At 42.0% G+C, this 19,859-nt stretch overlaps 1 protein-coding gene across 2 annotated transcripts in view; it reads right to left on the bottom strand.

Annotated features, from left to right (window-relative positions):
* Positions 1-19,859, bottom strand: part of LOC149563657 (exocyst complex component SEC3A-like) — a 324,907-nt gene that overhangs the window by 222,727 nt on the left and 82,321 nt on the right. For both annotated transcript variants that reach the window (XM_089826818.1, XM_089826819.1), the window contains exon 7: positions 19,581-19,723. In XM_089826818.1, coding sequence (XP_089682944.1) covers positions 19,581-19,723 — 143 coding nt within the window. The remainder of the gene's footprint in view (positions 1-19,580; positions 19,724-19,859) is intronic.

Raw genomic sequence — 19,859 nt, forward strand, 5'->3', positions numbered from 1 at the left:
CGTACACTGCTCAAAACCTCCCAAAAAAATCCGTAAGATTCAAAACTTGGCGAAATCCGTACGGTACAAAAATCCGTACACTGGACTGAAAAATCCGTACACTTCCTTCAAAACCGTACGATGAACATTTAAGAAGCCGTACGGTGCTTTGTTTCCAAAAATCCGTATAGTAGCTTTTTCATTATTATTATTATTTTTTTTTTTAAATCTCACTTCCGGAACAATTATGTACAATATTTACATATGTACAGTACTTACAATCTTCTTCTCTTAGTTGTTCGTCCATGGAGGTGCATTACTTCTTTCATGGCAGACATTCAACTTCGACCTATTCACTGTGTCGGCAACTTCCTTTCCGTCTCGCATCCATTGTTTTACTGCTCCATTATCACCCACTTCCCGAATTTGATATTGTCCGACCCACTTAACTCTGAACTTGCCTGGGTTGATCTTATTCCGTCCATCATCTCTCAACGCCAACTGTCCTGGTTGAAACCTGCTACGCATGTTCTGTGTCATCTCCATATCGCCCAATTTGTTCCCGAAGCTCTGTACCATGGACTACGTCAGCTGCCCCTTCTGGCTGTGAATAACACGTCCACTCCGTACTGCTGCAACTTTTATTAAACCCTTCCTCTTTGTTGCCTGTGCAGACCGTATCGTGTGTTTACCTTGCCGCCGGTACCTTTCTGCTATATCTATGGTTCGACATAATACTTTCTTCCTGCGCAGTCGTACAGTAGAATCTTTCCTTCTTTTGGGTTCGTATTGTATTAACTGTCCTTCAGCTTCAGTCATATCCACGTTTTCCTCTTTGGCTTCTCTGTGTTGCTTCGGACATTCATTTCTTCCTTCGGCTTCTCTGTGTTCCTTCGGACATTCATTTCCTCCTTCGGCTTCTCTGTGTTCCTTCGAACATTCATTTCCTTCTTCCTTCTTACCTTCGTCAATCTTTAGCATATTACAACTTGGAAGGAGCTCGTAATCCTCTATCTGCCAGTGGTAAAGACCATTTACTAAATCCAGATCGTCATCTCCTTCCAATCGTAGGACTCCCTCCTGATCGGGTTCCATACTCTGCGTTCTCTCATCATCTTCTCCTTCGGAATCCGACGATAGAGCTTCTTCTCCAACCATCTAAGTGTGTAGATCAATGATATACTTCCGACCTTTGCTTTTGAGTGATAAAGTATTTTTCTTCTAATCGCGGTTTGCTTTTGCTTGTATCAGCCATCCCCGACCCAAAATAGCATCGTACCCCTTCCGCCTGAGAGGAATCACAAGGAAGTCCAACAGGAATGGTTGTGTTCCGATTCAATGGTTGCGCTGTGAGTATTCCCAACGGCTTGATTCCATGTTGATCGGCCGTTAGCAGCTGGAAGGTAGGTGGCCATAATGTCAGTCGTCCCAACTTTTTCCAAGTATCCTCTGGTAGCACATTGACACCGGATCCTCCGTCGACGATCATGTCCGTTAGTACAGTCCCGAGAATGCCCATTTCAACAACCACCGGATAGCATCCAGAGGAAAGAGCTAACAACATCAGATCTTCGGCATCAGATATTCGGCACTTGTACCCCCCTGTTTGTCGTCGTCTTGCTCTACGGGTTGCTTAGCACTTGGGACTATATTTGTGAGGGCCGTACGGAGTTGAGGCATCGTGAGCAACAGATCATTTATCCTGACGGGTATCTCAGCTTGCAATATTTGCCGTACAATGCTCTGCTCTGCACAGTTCCGAACAGAAGTACTCGGCATGTCCTTCAGGTGTGCTGTTTCTGCCTATGTTACTTTCTAGATCTCTTCCCTTGCTTCCTCCAGTCTCTTCTTTTCTTCCGCTGGGTCAGGGTATAGCTTCGCCTGCTTTCGAGTGATTGCCAGAACTTCTTCCTCGTCTGTCCCTACGGTAATCAAGTTTACTCCGGACTTCGGGCACTTAGTATCATCATGATCTCCAGGTCCACACCAACGGCATAGCAGCTTCGGTGTGTTCGTCGTTGTGCACTCCCGGGCGAAGTGACCCCACAGATTGCATGCGCGGCATTGAACAATTGGCCAACCATTCGCATCGTACTGAATTCGACTCCTTCGTCCATTGTTGTTGTTGCCACCATTGTTGTTATTGTTGTTGTTGTTTGGACCGCGCCAGTTGTTTCTATATCCGCCTGATGTGGCACCTTCCGTACTGGTGTTCCCGTTCCCTCCTGACGGGGATGCCTCCTGTGATAGGAACACTTGCTGCGGTGTCCTTGTTTTTAAATTGAAAGGGCATTCCTTTACTAAGTGTCCCAGGATCTGACAGATTTCACAAAATTGATCTTTTGGGCAGGATCCCTTCGTATGGCCTTCTTTCTTACATTCCGTGCACCATAGGTCATTGCCCTTAGTTTCCTTGTTCATGTTTTTGAATTCCTTCATCATCCGCATCATGTCCTTCTAGAGGGCACGGACCTTCTTGTTGCTTCCTTCATCATCGCTGCTATCATCTCCTAAGGATGCATTGTCATCTGAATCGGACGAGCTAGTCTTCTTCTTCTTTGTCTTCTGGTCCCTTTCGAGGTTCCTTGCCCGATTGTACGCTTCATTGTATGTGGATGGTGGCACGATCTTCATCTTTTTCCGCAGCTTTCGGTGAAGGCCTTCAATGAACCATCTTTTCTAGAGTCCATTTGCCGGCTTATTCTCCATTTTACTGATTAAGTCCTTCAATCTCCTAGCGAAGACCCGTACTGTTTCATTCTTCTTTTGTTTGGTATTGAATATCTCGCTACAATTTCATTATCATCACGCAAAAGTTGAAATTCCGCGATGAACTCCTTAATATTATCCCAACTATTTAATTTCTTTGGATCAGCATCAGTAAACCAATCAATCGCAACACCCCATAGGGTAGCAGGAAATTGTCGAATCCATTCGTTTGTATCTGTTATGCCATTTGCCCTCCAGATCGTTTCACATGTTTTATAATGTCGAATGGAATCAGCTGCTTCATCACCATCAAATTTAGGCAATTTTTCCTTCGGACCTGCCATTATCACTGTATGTCGAGGGTTTTGTTGTGTACCTGCGCTGTTTTGCACTCCCGCGCTGTTTTGAGCACCCGCGCTGTTCTGAGCTCCCGTGCTGCTTTGAACACCTGCGCTGCTCTGCACACCCGCGCTGTTTTTTGCTTCCGCGCTGTCTGGTGAAGAAGAGGGTTCGTCAACCGAAGCTGTCCGTTCCGAAAGTATATCTCGGACGAAGAGGTCACTCCACGCTCGTGCTCCTTCGGCACTCCGAGCCGTGCGAGTCGATCTCCATCCGTCAGGATTCTCTTCCTGTGGCATATGCAGGTTCAGAAACTCCTCCCTCGCTTCTTCCACCAAATCAAGCCGTTGTCGAGTCTCCTTCAACAATCCTTCCACGCTCTTGTTTCCGTCAGAAATCTTCTGAAACCTCCTTCGACGCTCTATCTGCTGAGCCAAAATTAAATTTTCCTGCGCAACGCGTATGTCATCTTTTTCCTTCTACTTACTCTTATCTTTGTTCAACTTATTCGGCATTTAAGTCATATCTGCCTGCCTGCGTGCCAGATCCATCGAGCAACGGCGCCAAATGCTTACTGTATGGATTAATTAAGCAACGCACAAAGAAAATAGACACGAACACCGAACAGCAAACAGCAGAACTCTTATTATTATTCGCATATACCAACAGTACATTATGCTTTTCTGATAAGATATGATATGATCCATACAATGCTTCCCGAAGGGGTTATAAATACTTTTCAAAGAACTTTCCCGAAGGGGTTATAAATACTTTTCAAAGAACTTTCCCGAAGGAGTCCGTCGGCCACATACATTATGTCCGCTACATAACAAAACCCTTTCCGAAGAGACCCGTCGGCCGATACACAATTTCTTTACCGAAGGGACCCATCGGCTGATACACAATTTCCTTTCCGAAGGGACCCATCGGCTGATACACAATTTCTACCGACGACACTGCTGCCTTCAATACTAGGTCCCAATTATCTCGTACCAGTATGTTTTGTGGTTCGGCTTCATCTGCTAAATTCATGGTCTGCAGCATAGCTTCATTATATTTGATGGGTTCCCCTTCAGTGAACTTATGTGCGGGTGTCACATCCAATGGCGCATCTCCTTCCTTCATCTCGATGAATTCCCTTGGAAATAAATCAGCACTGTGTCCTTCCTCTATCGTCAATATGTTGCAACTCTAAAACAGTTCATAGTCCTCTATCTGCCAATGGTAAAGACCATTTATTGAATCCGAATTGTCATCTCCTTCCAATCGTAGGACTCCCTCCTAATCTGGTTCCATACTTTGCCTCCTTTCATCCTCTTCTTTTTTGGAATCTGACCCCACAGATTGCATGCGCAGCATTGAACTATCGGTCGGCCATTCACATCATACTAGATTCGACTCCTGTTGCCATTATTGTTGTTGCCGCTATTGCTATCGTTGTTGTTTTGACCGCGCTGATTATTTCTGTATCCTCCCGACGTGGCACCCTCCGTATTGTTGTTCCCGCTCCCTCTAGACACGGACGCTTCCTGTGTCAGGAATACTTGCTGCGGTGTTCTTGTTTTCAGGTTGAAAAGGCATTCCTTTACCGAGTGTCCCATAATCTGACAAATCTCACAAAATTGATCTTTCGGGCAAGATCCCTTTGCATATGGCCTTCTTTATTGCACTCCGTGCACCATAGCTCATTGCCCTTAGTCTCCTTGTTCATATTCTTGAACTCCATCATCTGAATCATGTCCTTCTGGAGGGCATGGACCTTTTTGCTGCTACCTTCATCATCACTGCTATCCTCTCCTAAGGACGCGTCATCATCTGAATCAAATGAGCTAGTCTTCTTCTTCTTCGTTGCCTTCTGCTCACTTTCGAGGTTCATTGCTCGGTTGTATGATTCAGTGTAGGTCGATGGCCGTACGATTTTCATCTTCTTCTGCAGCTTCGGTTGAAGGCCTTAATGAACCATCTTTTCTGTAACCCATTAGCCGACTTATTCTCCATCTTATTGATCAGATCCTTCAACTTCCTCATGAAGACTCGAACTGTTTCATTCTTCCTCTACTTAGTATTGAATATCTCTGCTACAATTTCATTATCGTCGCGCAAAAGTTGAAATTCTGCGGAAAACTCCTTTTTAATGTCATCCCAACTGCTTAACTTTTGTGGATCGGTACCCGTAAACCAATCAATTGCGACACCGCGTAGGGTTGCCGAAAATTGCCTCACCCATTCGTTTGTATCTGTTACACCATTAGCCCTCCAAATTGTTTCACAAGTTTTACAATGTCGGATGGGATCAGTTGCTTCATCACCATCAAATTTAGGCAACTTCTCCTTTGGTCCCTCCATCCCAACACCGACGCTTGGTATCCCGACACTGACGCTTGGTATCCCAATGCTCACACTTGGTATCTTGGTAGCTATGCTTTTTGGTGAAGAAGGGTCTCCGTTAAGTGAGTCTGTTCCTTCTAGAAGTGTATCGTGGATGAAGAGTTCACTCCACGCTCTGGCTCGTTTGGCACTCCAAGCCGTGTGAGTTGATTCTCTTCCACCTAGATTCTCTTCCTTCGGCGAACACCAACTCAAAAATTCCTCCCGTGCTTCTTCCACCAACTCCACCCGCTATCGAGTCTCCTCTAACAATGCTTCCGCAATTCTGTGTCTGTCGGCAGCAATCTTCTGGAACCTCTTTCAGCATTCAGCTTGCTAGGCCAAAATTAGATTTCCTTCTGCTACGTATTTCGTCATTTTCCTTCAACTTGTTCTTATTCTTGTTCAACTAATTCAGCATTACTCATCATTCACCTACCTTTCCAAGTCCATCGGGCAACGGAATGTTTACCGTACTGGGTAAAGAAATCAATGCATACAGATAATAGAACAGAATAGCAGATATGAATAACAGAACTCATTATTATATTTGCATATGTCAAAACATTACATTATGCTTATGATATATGATATGAGATGCTTCCAATGATCCCAAAGGGGTATATAAATACTATCTAGAAGGCATCCATCAGCCACATACAACATGCCTACTACAATAATATAACTTTCCTGAAACATCCCGATACACACCCTGTCGGCCTGATCCCGATACACCAATGGAATACATCCTGATACACTGACGGGATGCACCCGATACAATGACAGGATGCACCCGATACACTGACGGGATGCATCCTAATACACTGACGAGAGCATCCTGATACACTGACGGGATGCGCCCGATACACTAACGGGATGCACCTGATACACTAACAGATACATCCTAATACACTATTTCCTGACGACAAAACCTAGAGTGGATCACTCTGTTGAAAAGAATAGAGAGATAGGGACCCAAAACCGAAGCACCGAACTTGAAAAGCTCAACCTAGAAACCCTCCTTATCAGCAGCTCTACTATACTTCATGGATCTGATGGCCTCATAAATGCAGGAAGGGGTGAAAAGGCAAGTGAAAGGATGCGGATAGGGGTGGATAGAAGGCTGCCCAAGAATGTCATAAAGAGCCATAGTGTACAAGGTAAGAGTGCGGAAGTCAAGGGTGGAGGGTGGAGGAGAACTATGGGGGAAAAGAGTGTGCCAAAAGAGCTGGGGGTTGCAGATCAGAGTGGAGCAAAGGGAGTAGAAGGCTAAACATAAAACTCACTAACAGTTGAGTGTGCATAAAGATAAAATCACCAACTAGCAAATACATAGCTGCCATCTCGTGAAGATTGGGTGATATGTCTATATAATCGGTAGAAACTGTCGGCGGACATTATGGGTAATTTGGGATTTTTGGCATCACCATAAGTACCAACACTCATATCAACGACTCCATCAATGAACTGATCACCATCTAGTGAAATCTCTAGGTCATTTTCACTTGCTTCGTCTCTATCCACCTGCCATGGTGTAGGCATATAACTGCTGTCATAAAAATCAGAATTCTCATGGGTGTCTTTGTGCTGGTCAATCCACTCATTGTCATCATTGTCAATCTCCTCAACTCCTACATCTGAATGTTGAGCCAAGGTAGAGCGTGCCAAATTCAATTCTTGATTAATCTCAACAATCTAGTTTTCTACCTGATGAAATGCCCCCAAGAAAGCCTCTAGGATGTCCTTAGTATTCATGAGCTCATAAGAAAGGGTGTCTACTTCTTCCTTCTTCCTTAGTGCCTCGGAATAAATCTCTATGAGACTAAGAAAATGATCACGATCTAAAAGATGTAGATAGTTTGATTTCATTGTTTTCATTCCTTCCTTAATCACATGCAAATGTGAGAACTCCTCTTTCAATCCCTTTTGTCTTCTTGCTAGTTGTCACTTCCAAAATTGTTTTTAAACCATCTCATATATGTTATCAAAATGTGAGAGGGTTGTGACAATTTTCTTTTCAGTCATTTTCATTTAACCCTCCACATGAGGTGGTCTAACAAGTGTATGGTCAAATGCATATGAGGTGGAAGCAAGTGTTTCATCATACATATACACATCATCAATGTCATCCTTCGTATCCTACTGCTTATAGGAACCAGGGACAAGATTATGTTCAAAAGAAGACTCATCACACAACGAATCCATACCCTCTATAGATTCCATTATGTCTGAATCAAAATCAGCATCAATACTCTCACAAGATGGGGAATTGTTGTCATTAGTTTACTGGTCAACTTCCACACAAAGGATATCAACATGCTTATCAAGAGCATAAATGCGAGCAGCCTTGTAAGGTCCATGCACATCCAAACTGTCTATCAACAAACATGTGCCGCTATTAACATCTATCCCATTATCATATGAAGGTTGTAAATAACTAGTAGTTGGTTGGTCTTTCTCCAAACCACCTATAACCTGGATTTTGACTGCTGCAAACTCCTCATGCAAATCATTGCACCTATCCTTTGCAAGAAGATCCCAGGGCAATTCATAGTACTTCTTCTTTGCCACATCATTCTTGTTTTGTAGCCTAGGATGAAAGTCCACATATGCAAATAAAGGTAAGTCTTTCTGAACCTTTGGTGGGAATTTGTTATATTCCTTATACATGTCGAGTATTTCCGTTCTTATGTGAAGTTCAAAATTCTGGGTTAATTACTGCTCTAATTTAACAAGATCTTTTCTGACATTTTCCAAACCATGTATTTTCCCCATGACAACACTTTTCCTTTCAAGGATTCTGCTTAGCAGTTTGCTGATCATGTTGCAGCTTTGGGAGTGATCACTTTGTTGGCAGCAACTCATTTACTAAAACTATTATTGGCCATCAATAAGGTTAATTTCGTAGTCCTTGTATTCAGGTTGAAGAAGCTTCCACCACATACTCTGATCTTCAAAAATATCCAACCTGCCTACAACAATCAACTTTAAACTCAATGCATTGTTAACCCACAATATTTACAATAACCCTGACCTGGCGAGCATTCAGCTTCAAAAATGCCCTTCAACTTTCTATGAAGTAACTGTCAGTCATGCTGTTCTGACGTAATCCAATAGCGTATCAAAGCTCAAATAGTTTGATATCCATTGTTCATAGTGAGTTTGCATTTACTTACAGAAGATTTGCAATCCATAATTATAAATCTATTAGAAACCACTGGACAATGAATACAAAAATGCAAACTGGAATTTGTAAATTAAACCACACAAAATGTGCTAAAATGAAGCCTGGTGACCACGATCCCTTCTGGTGATTTGGTACAGATTTTCCCTACAGATCACACACTCTTCTATTGCTTAATCTTTCCCTTCATTAACACTCATTGCTTCTCATAGAGACTGGAAAAACATGTGATTTGGCACATTGCTCACTTTCTACATAAAGAGTCTTATGTTTATTTTAGTGACTCTGCATGACAACTGTATCATTATGACACACCAAATGTTTGTCTCAATACCACGATACCTAGCACAAAAGGAAACTTCGCAACTCTGCACCTTCCAATATTCCACTGTTGAGGTGCTATGAAAGGCTTCAAAGTTTCGACAAATATATAATTGGTAACCAACATTTTTAAGGCTCCTCTGTCTACCTGCTCAACCTACCACAATGTTTATCACGCAACCATATTCAAGTTGTGTTTGCAACAACTATGAGTCTTAGACAAAGGCATTTGTCCTCCCAAAATGCTTTTGCAGATATTATTTTGCCCTCAGCAGGTGATACTCACATTCGACGCCTTTTCGTTTGTCTTGTCCTAAAAAAGTTTCAAGGAAAAACCCACGCAATAATCTTGTGCTCAAGATTTACGTATTCTGAGGAATCTTCCTGTATTCTACAAAATTCCGACTTGGCACTTAAAAAAAATTATATGACTTACAACTCAGGACTTAATTGTATCTGTCATTATCGAATTTTGCCTATTAATGGAAATAAGATTCCATGCTAAGACTGCACTGATGAAATTTTGCAACGCCTTGCAATGATATCATGTCAAGGACAATAATTTTCACGCTTTCTCATACCTCCTTAAAAATACTGCTTAGAACATTCACACTGTATAGTTTCTATCAAGAAATTCTTTCTCCAACCCCGTCACTTGCAATATTTTCTTCTTTGGACACAACCATTACACCCACGATATTCGAGCCATGTTAATAAAACTGACAGCGATGATGCTTAGGCTCATATAACCAAAAAATTCTAGCTAGTGCCTTTGAATAAGTCTCTTCAGCTCTCGTATTGGTCATTCCCGTTCCTAACAACACTCGTATTATTATTATGTAACGGTCAAGACTTACCACTTTGTCTTCCTAGTTACAATAATTTTGTAATTCCTCTCAGTACTTTTCCATAACCACCACCTCATCGCAATGTCTCATTTTCAGGTACTTCTAAAATTTGGCAAAGTTGTAGGTTGAATAATGATGGAACCAATCTTGACAAACTCCCTAATCACTAGGCATCTTCCTACAAGGTTAGTTGTCTCTTGTGTGTTAAAAGTTCTTTCTAATCGGTAACCACGATAGCTACAACTCCTGGCACGTATTCCTAATGTTACCAGATAATGGCAATGAATATAATGGTCTTCAGTTCTAGTCAAATATTACTTCCACACTGAGGCTTCTCATAGGCCCGATGGGACATGTAACATTCAAGAACTCAATATTTTGGCACCTATAGATAACACCTATTCTTAGAATATTTATTTGGCAGAAGTGTTACTTCTTTTTCTCAAAATGGCATAAGAATCAAAGTAATGCCCAGCAACAATTACACATTCCGCGTAACATGAGAGTTTAGGTGGTAAACACCATGCTTATAATATGGCACCTATATCATAAAAAATGCATGGCATCCTTAGGAGCAAGTATGACTTCCAGTTCGAGTTTGTGCAGAAGAATTTCCAGCCCAAATTATTTAGTTACTCCACCATTTTTTAGGATATATATCTGTCGAATGTTTCAATTGTTTTATCTGCTCGAACTTCAAAGAGACCACAACTATATGAAAAATCACCTTTGAAAATTATTCTCCGGTTTAGCAAATATCGTGATTTCAATATTGTCTTTCAACTTTCAATGTATGTGAACTCAATTAATTCTCTCAAGACTCTTAAGTTACGACTTTACGATGTCAGCTTTCTGTTCATTGCATTCATCCAGGAGCTATCGATTCTTCTCCACACCTTGCCAAGATAATACACACACAAATGAAAACACTCTACACCTCGTAACTCCCTGTTCTGAGTGGGAACGACCTCCTCTGTTCAAATAAACTCGAAATTATACAAGTTAATCTCTACTTCCAAACACTAATTTGGTAATGACGACATGCACAATAATCATCAACGGCTCAGGAAGGTAGAAGAATTCAGTCGATAGCTTTAAAGTAACCAGATGAATGTTTATCCCTTCCGAGACTGATTATAAACTCCCAGGATAGTTCCAGTAAAATAATTCTCAATACTATTTATGATAACCTTTCAGTAATGTGTGCTTTGAAACAGATGTAATACATTCAAAATGGAATATTGAATTTACCCATCAGGATGGCAGGAAACACAGCTCTGATACCACTATAATATCCCTAATGGATATTATACCAATTTTTCCCAAAAACAGATTTCAACACCTAATAAATAGCTCATACAAACCGATAAATGGTCATTAAAATACCTCCATTGTTATTGCATTATACATCAGCAATAAAAATAACTAGATATCAAAATCCAATGTTAAATACAATTACACAGTCAGATTGGTTAGAACCTATAAAGTGCACCTGTAATCTTAGATGTGAATTCTGATATGAATCCACCACATGTGATGAACTGGGGTTACGTCCAGTCCACCCAAGAAGAACATGAGGGTTTGCATCCTTCAATCCTAAGTACAAGTCGAAGCTTCTTTTGTTGTCCAAAGAGAAACCAAAAAATCAATCTTAAATCAAAAATAATAATCCCCCCAAATGACAGGGACCTCCTCTTTTAATGCTCAACCGTGACTCCCCAGATTCCTATTTTGTCTTTCATCTTCTCCTTTGTCACCTTTTCCCCTTCTTTAGTTAAAAGAGATTTTTTAAATAGTTTTAATTGAACTCCAAAGTCACTTTTAATTGTCTTGTAACTTGGACGTGTAATTTTCTATTGTCCCCAAAAAAGGGACATTACAGTGTTTAGAACTCAAAAAAATCTCAATACCATGTCTTGCAGTGGTGTCAAGATTGTAAGTCTATCCCTTAGGCCCAAGGTAAAAAAAATCAAAAACTTCGTGATAAACTTTCATCTTTCCTTATTCCTGCATTTTGATATCCTTCCCTTGCATTTGATATTTTTCACTCGCATGATGCCTTTTGTTTCTACACGACAACCAAACACCTCTCTTGGCATGCCCGTTCATCTTCTCCAAGTATCTCTAAATGCATTTGTCCTGTGAAAAATATTGAAAATGAAAAATAATTAATGTTCTCTTTTCTTCCTTAATATATGAGTGATCATCCAAGTATAGCTTACTAGAGAAGACATTTGAAATTTGTTTAATATTACATTTATATAGTCACTTTGTAGACATGGCTTTGAGCATTAATATTACATAACAAATGAGCTCTATTTGGCCTACTACTTAATTTGACCAGGCCAAATACATCTAGGATCCCTCTAATGTTCTAAATTCTAATTAACCCTCAAGATCATGATAGTACAGCCTAACAACTAGACTAATCATGTTTGGCTCAAGAGGGGGACATTACAATCCTACTCTCTTTAACTTGACAATTAAGGGGAGTTCAAACTAGCCAAGAATTTGATCCTCCACAACAGAACCAAGCATGTTGATCTTCATTATCACTTCATTTGAAAGTTGATTGAAGATGCATTAGTCCAGTTGTATATTCCAACTACGGATCAGGCAGCAAATTTTTTCATCAAGATCTGAACCCAAACAAGTTTGTAAAGTTTAGGGGACTTGGTGTAGTTGATAGATTGACCATTAAGGGCAGGTATTAGAATAATATCTTTAGTATTTATTATTCAATGGTCGATATTGTAACTTATGTCAATATTAGATAGTTTCGAACTTACAATTTTTTCATAATAGAAACGTCATCTTTGTAATCCTTTAAATGATCATTTCATCATTTCATTTTATTCATTCATTATTTTACCAAAATATGACTTTGACCAGTCCCAGTAAGTGGACGACCTTCTTATTGGCTTATGTGGACCCACTTGTTTATAATGGATTCTCTCTCCATGCTCTAACCCTAAACAGAGTTGACATTGCAAATTATTATGTTTTAATTTTGGTCACTCAATGTAATTTGAAAAACTAAATAAAGAGCTCTCTCCATATTTGTAATGGAGCGAACTTTTAACACTGCTGCTATAGGCTACCAGAATAATAGAGTTTTCAATGAAGTTTTGTTACTACTTGATGAGTTTTGGAGCTTGCATGGTTTCTGTGTTTCCTAACTCAAATTATTTTTGCTTTCAAAATGTAAGATGAATGAGATTAATAGCATTGTGATGGTAATATCGTTTGCTTGTACCTTTTGTGATTAGATGATTTCTATGCACACTATAAGGTTGGCCCTAAGCTTCTATCACTTTATTTGCATTGTTCCATGATGATGTTTATTTGTGATATTAAAAAAAATTGCACAACCCTTGACAATTGCACCTCCTTTGTGTAGTTGGTTCAGCGAAGCTAAGTGTGGTAGAATTCACCAAAGCAATTGCTATGTTTCAAATTCTAAAAATTAGAATAGATTTCTCAACCTTATCTCATTTACTTTGAGCATACTTCATGAAAACACCCAAAAGTACTTCGCATTGCTAAATCATTTGAAATGCTCCCAAAATTAGTATTGTCTAAATCATCTTGACAAAATTACGTAAGTCCCTTTGTGTTACCAACATATCACAACGACCATTGAACTTATTCACAAGTCAAGACCTAACATAAAAGAACCTTTGAGTCACCTATATGATCTTTCGCAATCTTAGCACATACAAGATTTTGCTCAAGAGAAGATAAGATAGCTTGGTATTTTATTTTTGTTTACCGTACAGGTAAAGAAGTCAACACATACAGACAATAATAGCAGAATAGCAGAAATATATTCTTATTCGCAATAGTAGATTAATGACGATTTACAATGATCCCAGACGGGATATAAATACTACTGCCGAACCTTCCCGAAGGAGTCCGTCGGCCACAATTATTCTATCCGTTACAAACTATTTACTGCCGGACCGTCGGCTACAGAAACACCACTGGACCGTCGGCTACAGAAACATCGCCGGACCGTCGGCTACAGGAACACCGCCGGACCGTCGGCTACAGAAACATCGCCAGACCGTGGGCTACAGAATACAAAATACCGCCGAAACCATCCAGTCGGCTAACACCATCCCCCCCAAAAAGAAAAGTCGTCTCCTGACGACTGACAAAATATCTGAGACAAATTAACAAACAAAATACATTAATAGAGTGACTACAACAAGAGAAATCTGCTTCTGTTATATCACTTCCACATTCATCCCGTTACGTCTGTAGCCTCTGCTGACCTTGATAGCCACCTGTGTTGCTTTCTCTGTTTTCAATTCCTCGGTACCCTAAGCCAAGTGTCGCTGCACTGCCTCCAACCGGATGATCAGCTCCTCCCGACCTCTCTACGCATCCACCAAGACAGCCTCACAGCCAACACCTGCTCCCACTGCCTCTAGTACACAGAAAGTCCATGCCTGCAGCAACTTCAACTCTTCTCAACTGGTCAGACTCCCACGACTGATATCCGCCACGACTGGGGGTCCAGGGGGCAACGCCCCCGCGGGGTCCTGGGGCAGCGCCCCGGGTGCGCTCCCTGATTAACACTTCGCAACTCACACAAAAATGCACAAAACACACCATTTCTGTCATTATCTGCCGATTCTGCACTCTTTCTGGCAACCACGGATGTGTCCCCTTCCCTTTGGCATCATCTGTCACTCATTCTGAACAACTTGATTTTGTCGTCGTTTTTTTTTTTTTTTTTTTTTTTAAATTATAGTTTTGCCTCCGCCCGTTACAGAAGGTCTCACCCCGCGGGAGAGGAAAAGAATATGCAATAGAGTGAAAACGGAGCAGCAAGTGGTAGCAGGAACTATGCATCAAGGAGCTGCAGGATTTCCAACCTTGCCGATCAACTTCCTCGATGTTATGGGAAAAGAAAAATGTCGCAAAGCCAAACCCGCGGTCAGGAAAGGACTCTGCAACTTAAGCTGCTTCCGCGAACAGAGTCTTTCACATCCGTGCAAACTAAACTTCATTCTCCTCCCGTTCTGCCTTCGTTTTATTCACGTGCTACATTCCGAACTCCGCGGACAAGGAAATTTGAAGCCCGCGGACAGATTGCCCACGGGCTTTTGTCCACCCGCGGACAGACTCTGCCCGCGGGGCTTTTGTCCACCCGCGGGGCCTTCATTTGGTTTGTCCGGGCCTTCGTTTTGTTTGTCCGCGGGACCTCCAGCAAGTGTTGCCCGCGGGATCTGACTTGCCCGCAGGGCCTCTGGCAGGTATTGCCCGCGGGGCCTTTCAATTTTATTTTTTTTATTTTTCTACACATCAAATGACAGAGGTACCTCCATTTTGCCTCCAGGCGTCATCATTCTGCAACGAAAACGGAGTCAGCTGGCCATCTTGTGACAGCGATGGAGTCTTCCTAGCACCATATATTTTGAATTTGGATCTGTCGACTTTCGGAGGTACCTTCTGCCTGTCCAGGGTTGATAATCTGATCGCTCCATTGTCGCCGACCTTCCGAATCTGATATGGTCCAACCCAACTGCCCTTAAACTTTTTCACTTTGATTTGATTTTGACTGTCGTACGCCTTACATTTGTTCTGTGCCAACCTCGTCGCCCACTGTGCCTGCAGTCGTCGCGCAACTGGATTATTTCCTTGCTGTCGGTGCCCTTCCACTAATTTTATGCTACAGTGTGACCTTTTCTTTCCACGCGATCTATTCACCATGTACCGGACAGTGGAATCTTTCATTTTTTTGTGTTCAAACTGTGTGTTCTTCCCCTCAGCTTCAGCCATAGCAGCTTTTCCTTCTTCCGCTTCCTTGCATTCTTGCAGACATTCATTTTCCTCCTTTTTCTCATCTTCGTCAACCCTTAGCATATTGCAACTCGGAAAGAGTTCGTAGTCTTCTATCTGCCAGTGGTAAAGGCCATTCACCGAGTCCAGGTCGTCGTCATTCGATCCTCCGTCAAGTCTCAATACGCCTTCTTCATCCGGTTCCATTCTCCTCTTTCCTTCATCATCACTCTCGCCTTCACTGTCAGAATCTGACAATGTTGCCTCCTCGCCAACCATTTGCGTGTGCAAGTCAATTATGAATCTTTTGCCTCCGCACTCCATTGATAGGGTATTGCGTTTCCAATCGTGTTTTACTTTTGCTTGCACCAACCAATCCTGTCCCAGAATAGCATCATATCCTTTTCTTTTCAATGGAATAACCACAAAATCCAATAAAAACGGTTGCGTACCAATAGTTACCGTTTGTGCCCTTAAGGTTCCCAACGGTTTGATCCCGTGCTGGTCCGCCGTGAGTAACTAGAATGTAGGTGGCCACAGCGTCGGTTTTCCCAACTTCTTCCAAGTATCCTCAGGCAAGACATTAACGCCGGACCCTCCGTCAACAATTGTTTCTGTCAAAACATTTCCCAAAATCCCCATCTCGACGACCGCTGGATGCCGTCCGGAGGTGAGTGCCAGCAGCATTGGGTCTGTTGTCATTACTTCCCTACTATTCCTTCCTGTGTCCTCCGGTGCTTTCGAAAACGGTGTATGATTCAGAATAGCCGTCCGTAACTGGGGCATTGTGAGAAGGAGGTCACTTATCTTGATCGGTATCTCCGTTTGTAAGATCTGTCGTACAATGCTTTGTTCTGCGAAGTTCTTTGCCAAGGTGCCGGTGATGTCCTTCAACTGAGATGTTTCCGCCGACGATGCCTTTGCAATGTCCGCCTGCACTTCCCCCACTTTTCTCTTTTCCTCCGCTTGCCTTCGTGTAATTGCCAGAACCTCCTCTACATCCGTGCCGACAGTGATCAAGTTTACTCCAGCCTTTGGACACTTGGAATCTTCGTGATCGCCGGGTCCTCACCATTTGCATAATAATTTCGGTGTGTTTGCCGCTGTACAATCCCGCGCAAAATGACCCCACAAATTACATGCCTGGCATTGAACGATCGGCCGCCCGTTTGCATCATACTGAGTTCGACTTCGGCTCCCATTATTATTGTTATTGGTTGCATTGTTGTTATTTTGCCCTCTGCTATTATTCCTGTATCCTCCAGATGTAGCACCGGCAGTATTCGTGTTTCCGCTACTACTCGACGGGAAAGCCTCCTGTGTGAGAAACACCTGCGGAGATCCTCTTATCTTCATGTTAAAGGGATAGTCCTTTGTTGAATGGCCCATGATCTGACAAATGTCACAAAATTGGTTCTTTGGACACGATCCTTTAGTATGCCCGTCTGTCTTACACTCCGTGCACCACAGCTCACTGCCTTTTGGCTCCTTCTGCATGTTTTTAAATTCCTTCATCATGCGAACCATATCCTTCTGTAGGGCACGAACCTTCTTGCTGCTGCCTTCGTCATCGCTACTATCATCTCCGGCAGGCTCGTCGTCAGAATCAGAGGAGCTAGTTTTCTTCTTCTTTGTCTTCTGCTCACTTTCAAGGTCCAGTGCTCTGTTATACGCTTCCACATATGATGACGGTGGCACAATTTTCATTTTCCTTCGCAACTTCGAGCGTAGGCCGTCCACAAACCACCTTTTCTGCAATCCATCCGCTGGCTTGCTTTCCATTTTGTTTATTAAGTCTTTCAATCTCCTGGCGTAGACACGGACAGTTTCGTGCTTCCCTTGCTTGGTATTGAAAATTTCTGCTACGATTTCATTATCATCCCGTAAGAGTTTAAATTCCGCCAAAAACTCCTTTTTAATGTTATCCCATGTATCCAGCTTCTGCGGATCCATATCCGAAAACCAATCAATCGCGACACCCCGTAGGGTTGCCGGAAATTGCCTGGCCCATTCGTCGGCATCTGTGATTCCATTTGCCCGCCAGATCGTCTCACATGTCTTACAATGTCGGAGGGGGTCGACTGTACCATCGCCTTCAAATTTCGGTAGCTTTTCTTTGGGTCCCGCCATAACACTGGAGGTCTGCACTCCTACACTGGTCGGCACTCCCACACCGGCAGGCTGAACTCCCACACCAGCAGTCGGCACTCCCACACCGGCAGTCTGCACTACCACACCGGAGGTGTCGACAGCTACAACCCTTGGTGAAGACGGAGGATCCTCCGAAATTGTTTCCCGCGGAAGTCTATCCTGGACGAAGAGGTCACTCCACGCTCGTGCTTCGTCGGCACCGCGAGCTGTGCGAGTTGATGCTCTTCCGTCTGAATTTTCTTCCCTCGGCGAACACAAATTCAAGAACTCCTCCCGTGCTTCTCCCACCAATTCTACCCGCTGCCGAGTCTCCTTCAACAATTCCTCCGCACTTCAGTTTCCGTCAGCAATCTTCTGGAATCTCCGTCGGCGTTCGGCTTGCTGTGCCAGAATCAAATTCTCTTTCGCAATACGGATTCCATCTTTTCCCTTCGCCTTATTCCGATCCTTGTTAAGTTGATTTGGCATTAATCTTCATTCCTCCCACCTTCCAGATTCATAAGGCAACGGCGCCAAATGTTTACCGTACAGGTGAAGGAAATGAACGCATACAGACAATGAACACGAACAGCAGAATTATATTCTTATTCGCAATAGTAGATTAATGATGATTTACAATGATCCCAGACGGGATATAAATACTACTACCGAACCTTCCCGAAGGAGTCCGTCGGCCACAATTATTCTATCCGTTACAAACTATTTACCGCCGGACCGTTGGCTACAGAAACACCGCCGGACCGTCGGCTACAGAAACATCGCCGGACCGTCGGCTACAGGAACACCGCCGGACCGTCGGCTACAGAAACATCGCCGGACCGTCGGCTACAGAATACAAAATACCGCCGAAACCATCCAGTCGGCTAACAATTTTCCATTGATTTGGTCACAAAACACCCATCAACAGGTAGCAGCAAGAATTGTGTTATCAGGTTACCCTGATCGATTACCATCCAAATGGCTTAAATCACACTATTGTATCCTCATTTAGCTCCTAAACTTTGAAACAATGCTGTTGTTTTTACAAGGACCGCTGCAAATGTACTAAGCACTACCATATTAAGTATGTGTTTTCCAAATAACAGCGATCTCTTATTTATATTGAGAATATGTCATGAAAAGACATGTCCCTTCATGGGACATGTCTATTTGTTAATTAGATAATTAATATAATAACAAATTAAATCATAGTTATATATCTCATATATATAGTTTTATATCTCATATATAATTATATATAGGTTTATCTGATTGAAGCTACCAAACATCAAGAAATGCATTTGTCTATTTAAAATGTTATTAATCACATTAATTATGTAGTAATAACAAAAGTTGAACAATAATTAATTCTGACAGATACACCTCATACTAAACTACTGGATGTTAAGAAAGCTTCATATCATCCCAAAAAAATACTAAGCAATGCCATATTTGATTATTTATTAAACTCTCACCTCTATTCTTAAGCAAATCCAGGTAATATGGTGCTTTTATCAACTTGCCATATAAGGGGATGTGGTGGAATGGTTAATGACTAAATTTGTTAAATTGGCAACTTAAGCTAAGTTTCTCTTGGGTAGCATGCTCTAGCACCAGCAAAGTGCTGGAGCCTCCCTTTTGTATCAACTTCTGTGGGACACTCTTCTAAAATCCTTGTTTACCAAAAAAACATCAAAAGGATAGTTTTCAGCCATCTAAAATTCACAAAGCATCTGGAAATCAATAAATGGCTTTCAATAGCTAATTGAACAATATCAAATGAAATAGTTCCATAATTTGGCCTTGGAGTATTCAGAACATAGCAGATTTTGAGTTCAGATACTTGATACTTCATACACTTAGAACTAAGATATCTACACTGTAATGAGGTTTAATTGAAGAAAGATACGAACGTGCCAAGAAGAGCCTCCATGTCATCCTCTTCTGCTTGTGAAACAAGGTCCTGCTCAACTGTAACCTTCAGCTCACTTGGTCTATCATCTTCAATTGGACTATCCCTTTCAATTGTTTTCACAGGAACTGTTTTTGTATTTGCCTATGACAAAAGAGAGCAATAATGATTCTCAAAAACATGAGTATCAAATATAGATCATGTTATAGATTGAAAGCTAGCAAGACCAAAACAGAACAAAACTTGTCTTCAAAAGTTTGTAAAAATAACAGTATGATGA

Source organism: Cupressus sempervirens, chromosome 4 (assembly GCF_028749045.1).
Source record: "Cupressus sempervirens isolate cs-2001-9-10 chromosome 4, ASM2874904v1, whole genome shotgun sequence".
NCBI lineage: Eukaryota > Viridiplantae > Streptophyta > Pinopsida > Cupressales > Cupressaceae > Cupressus > Cupressus sempervirens.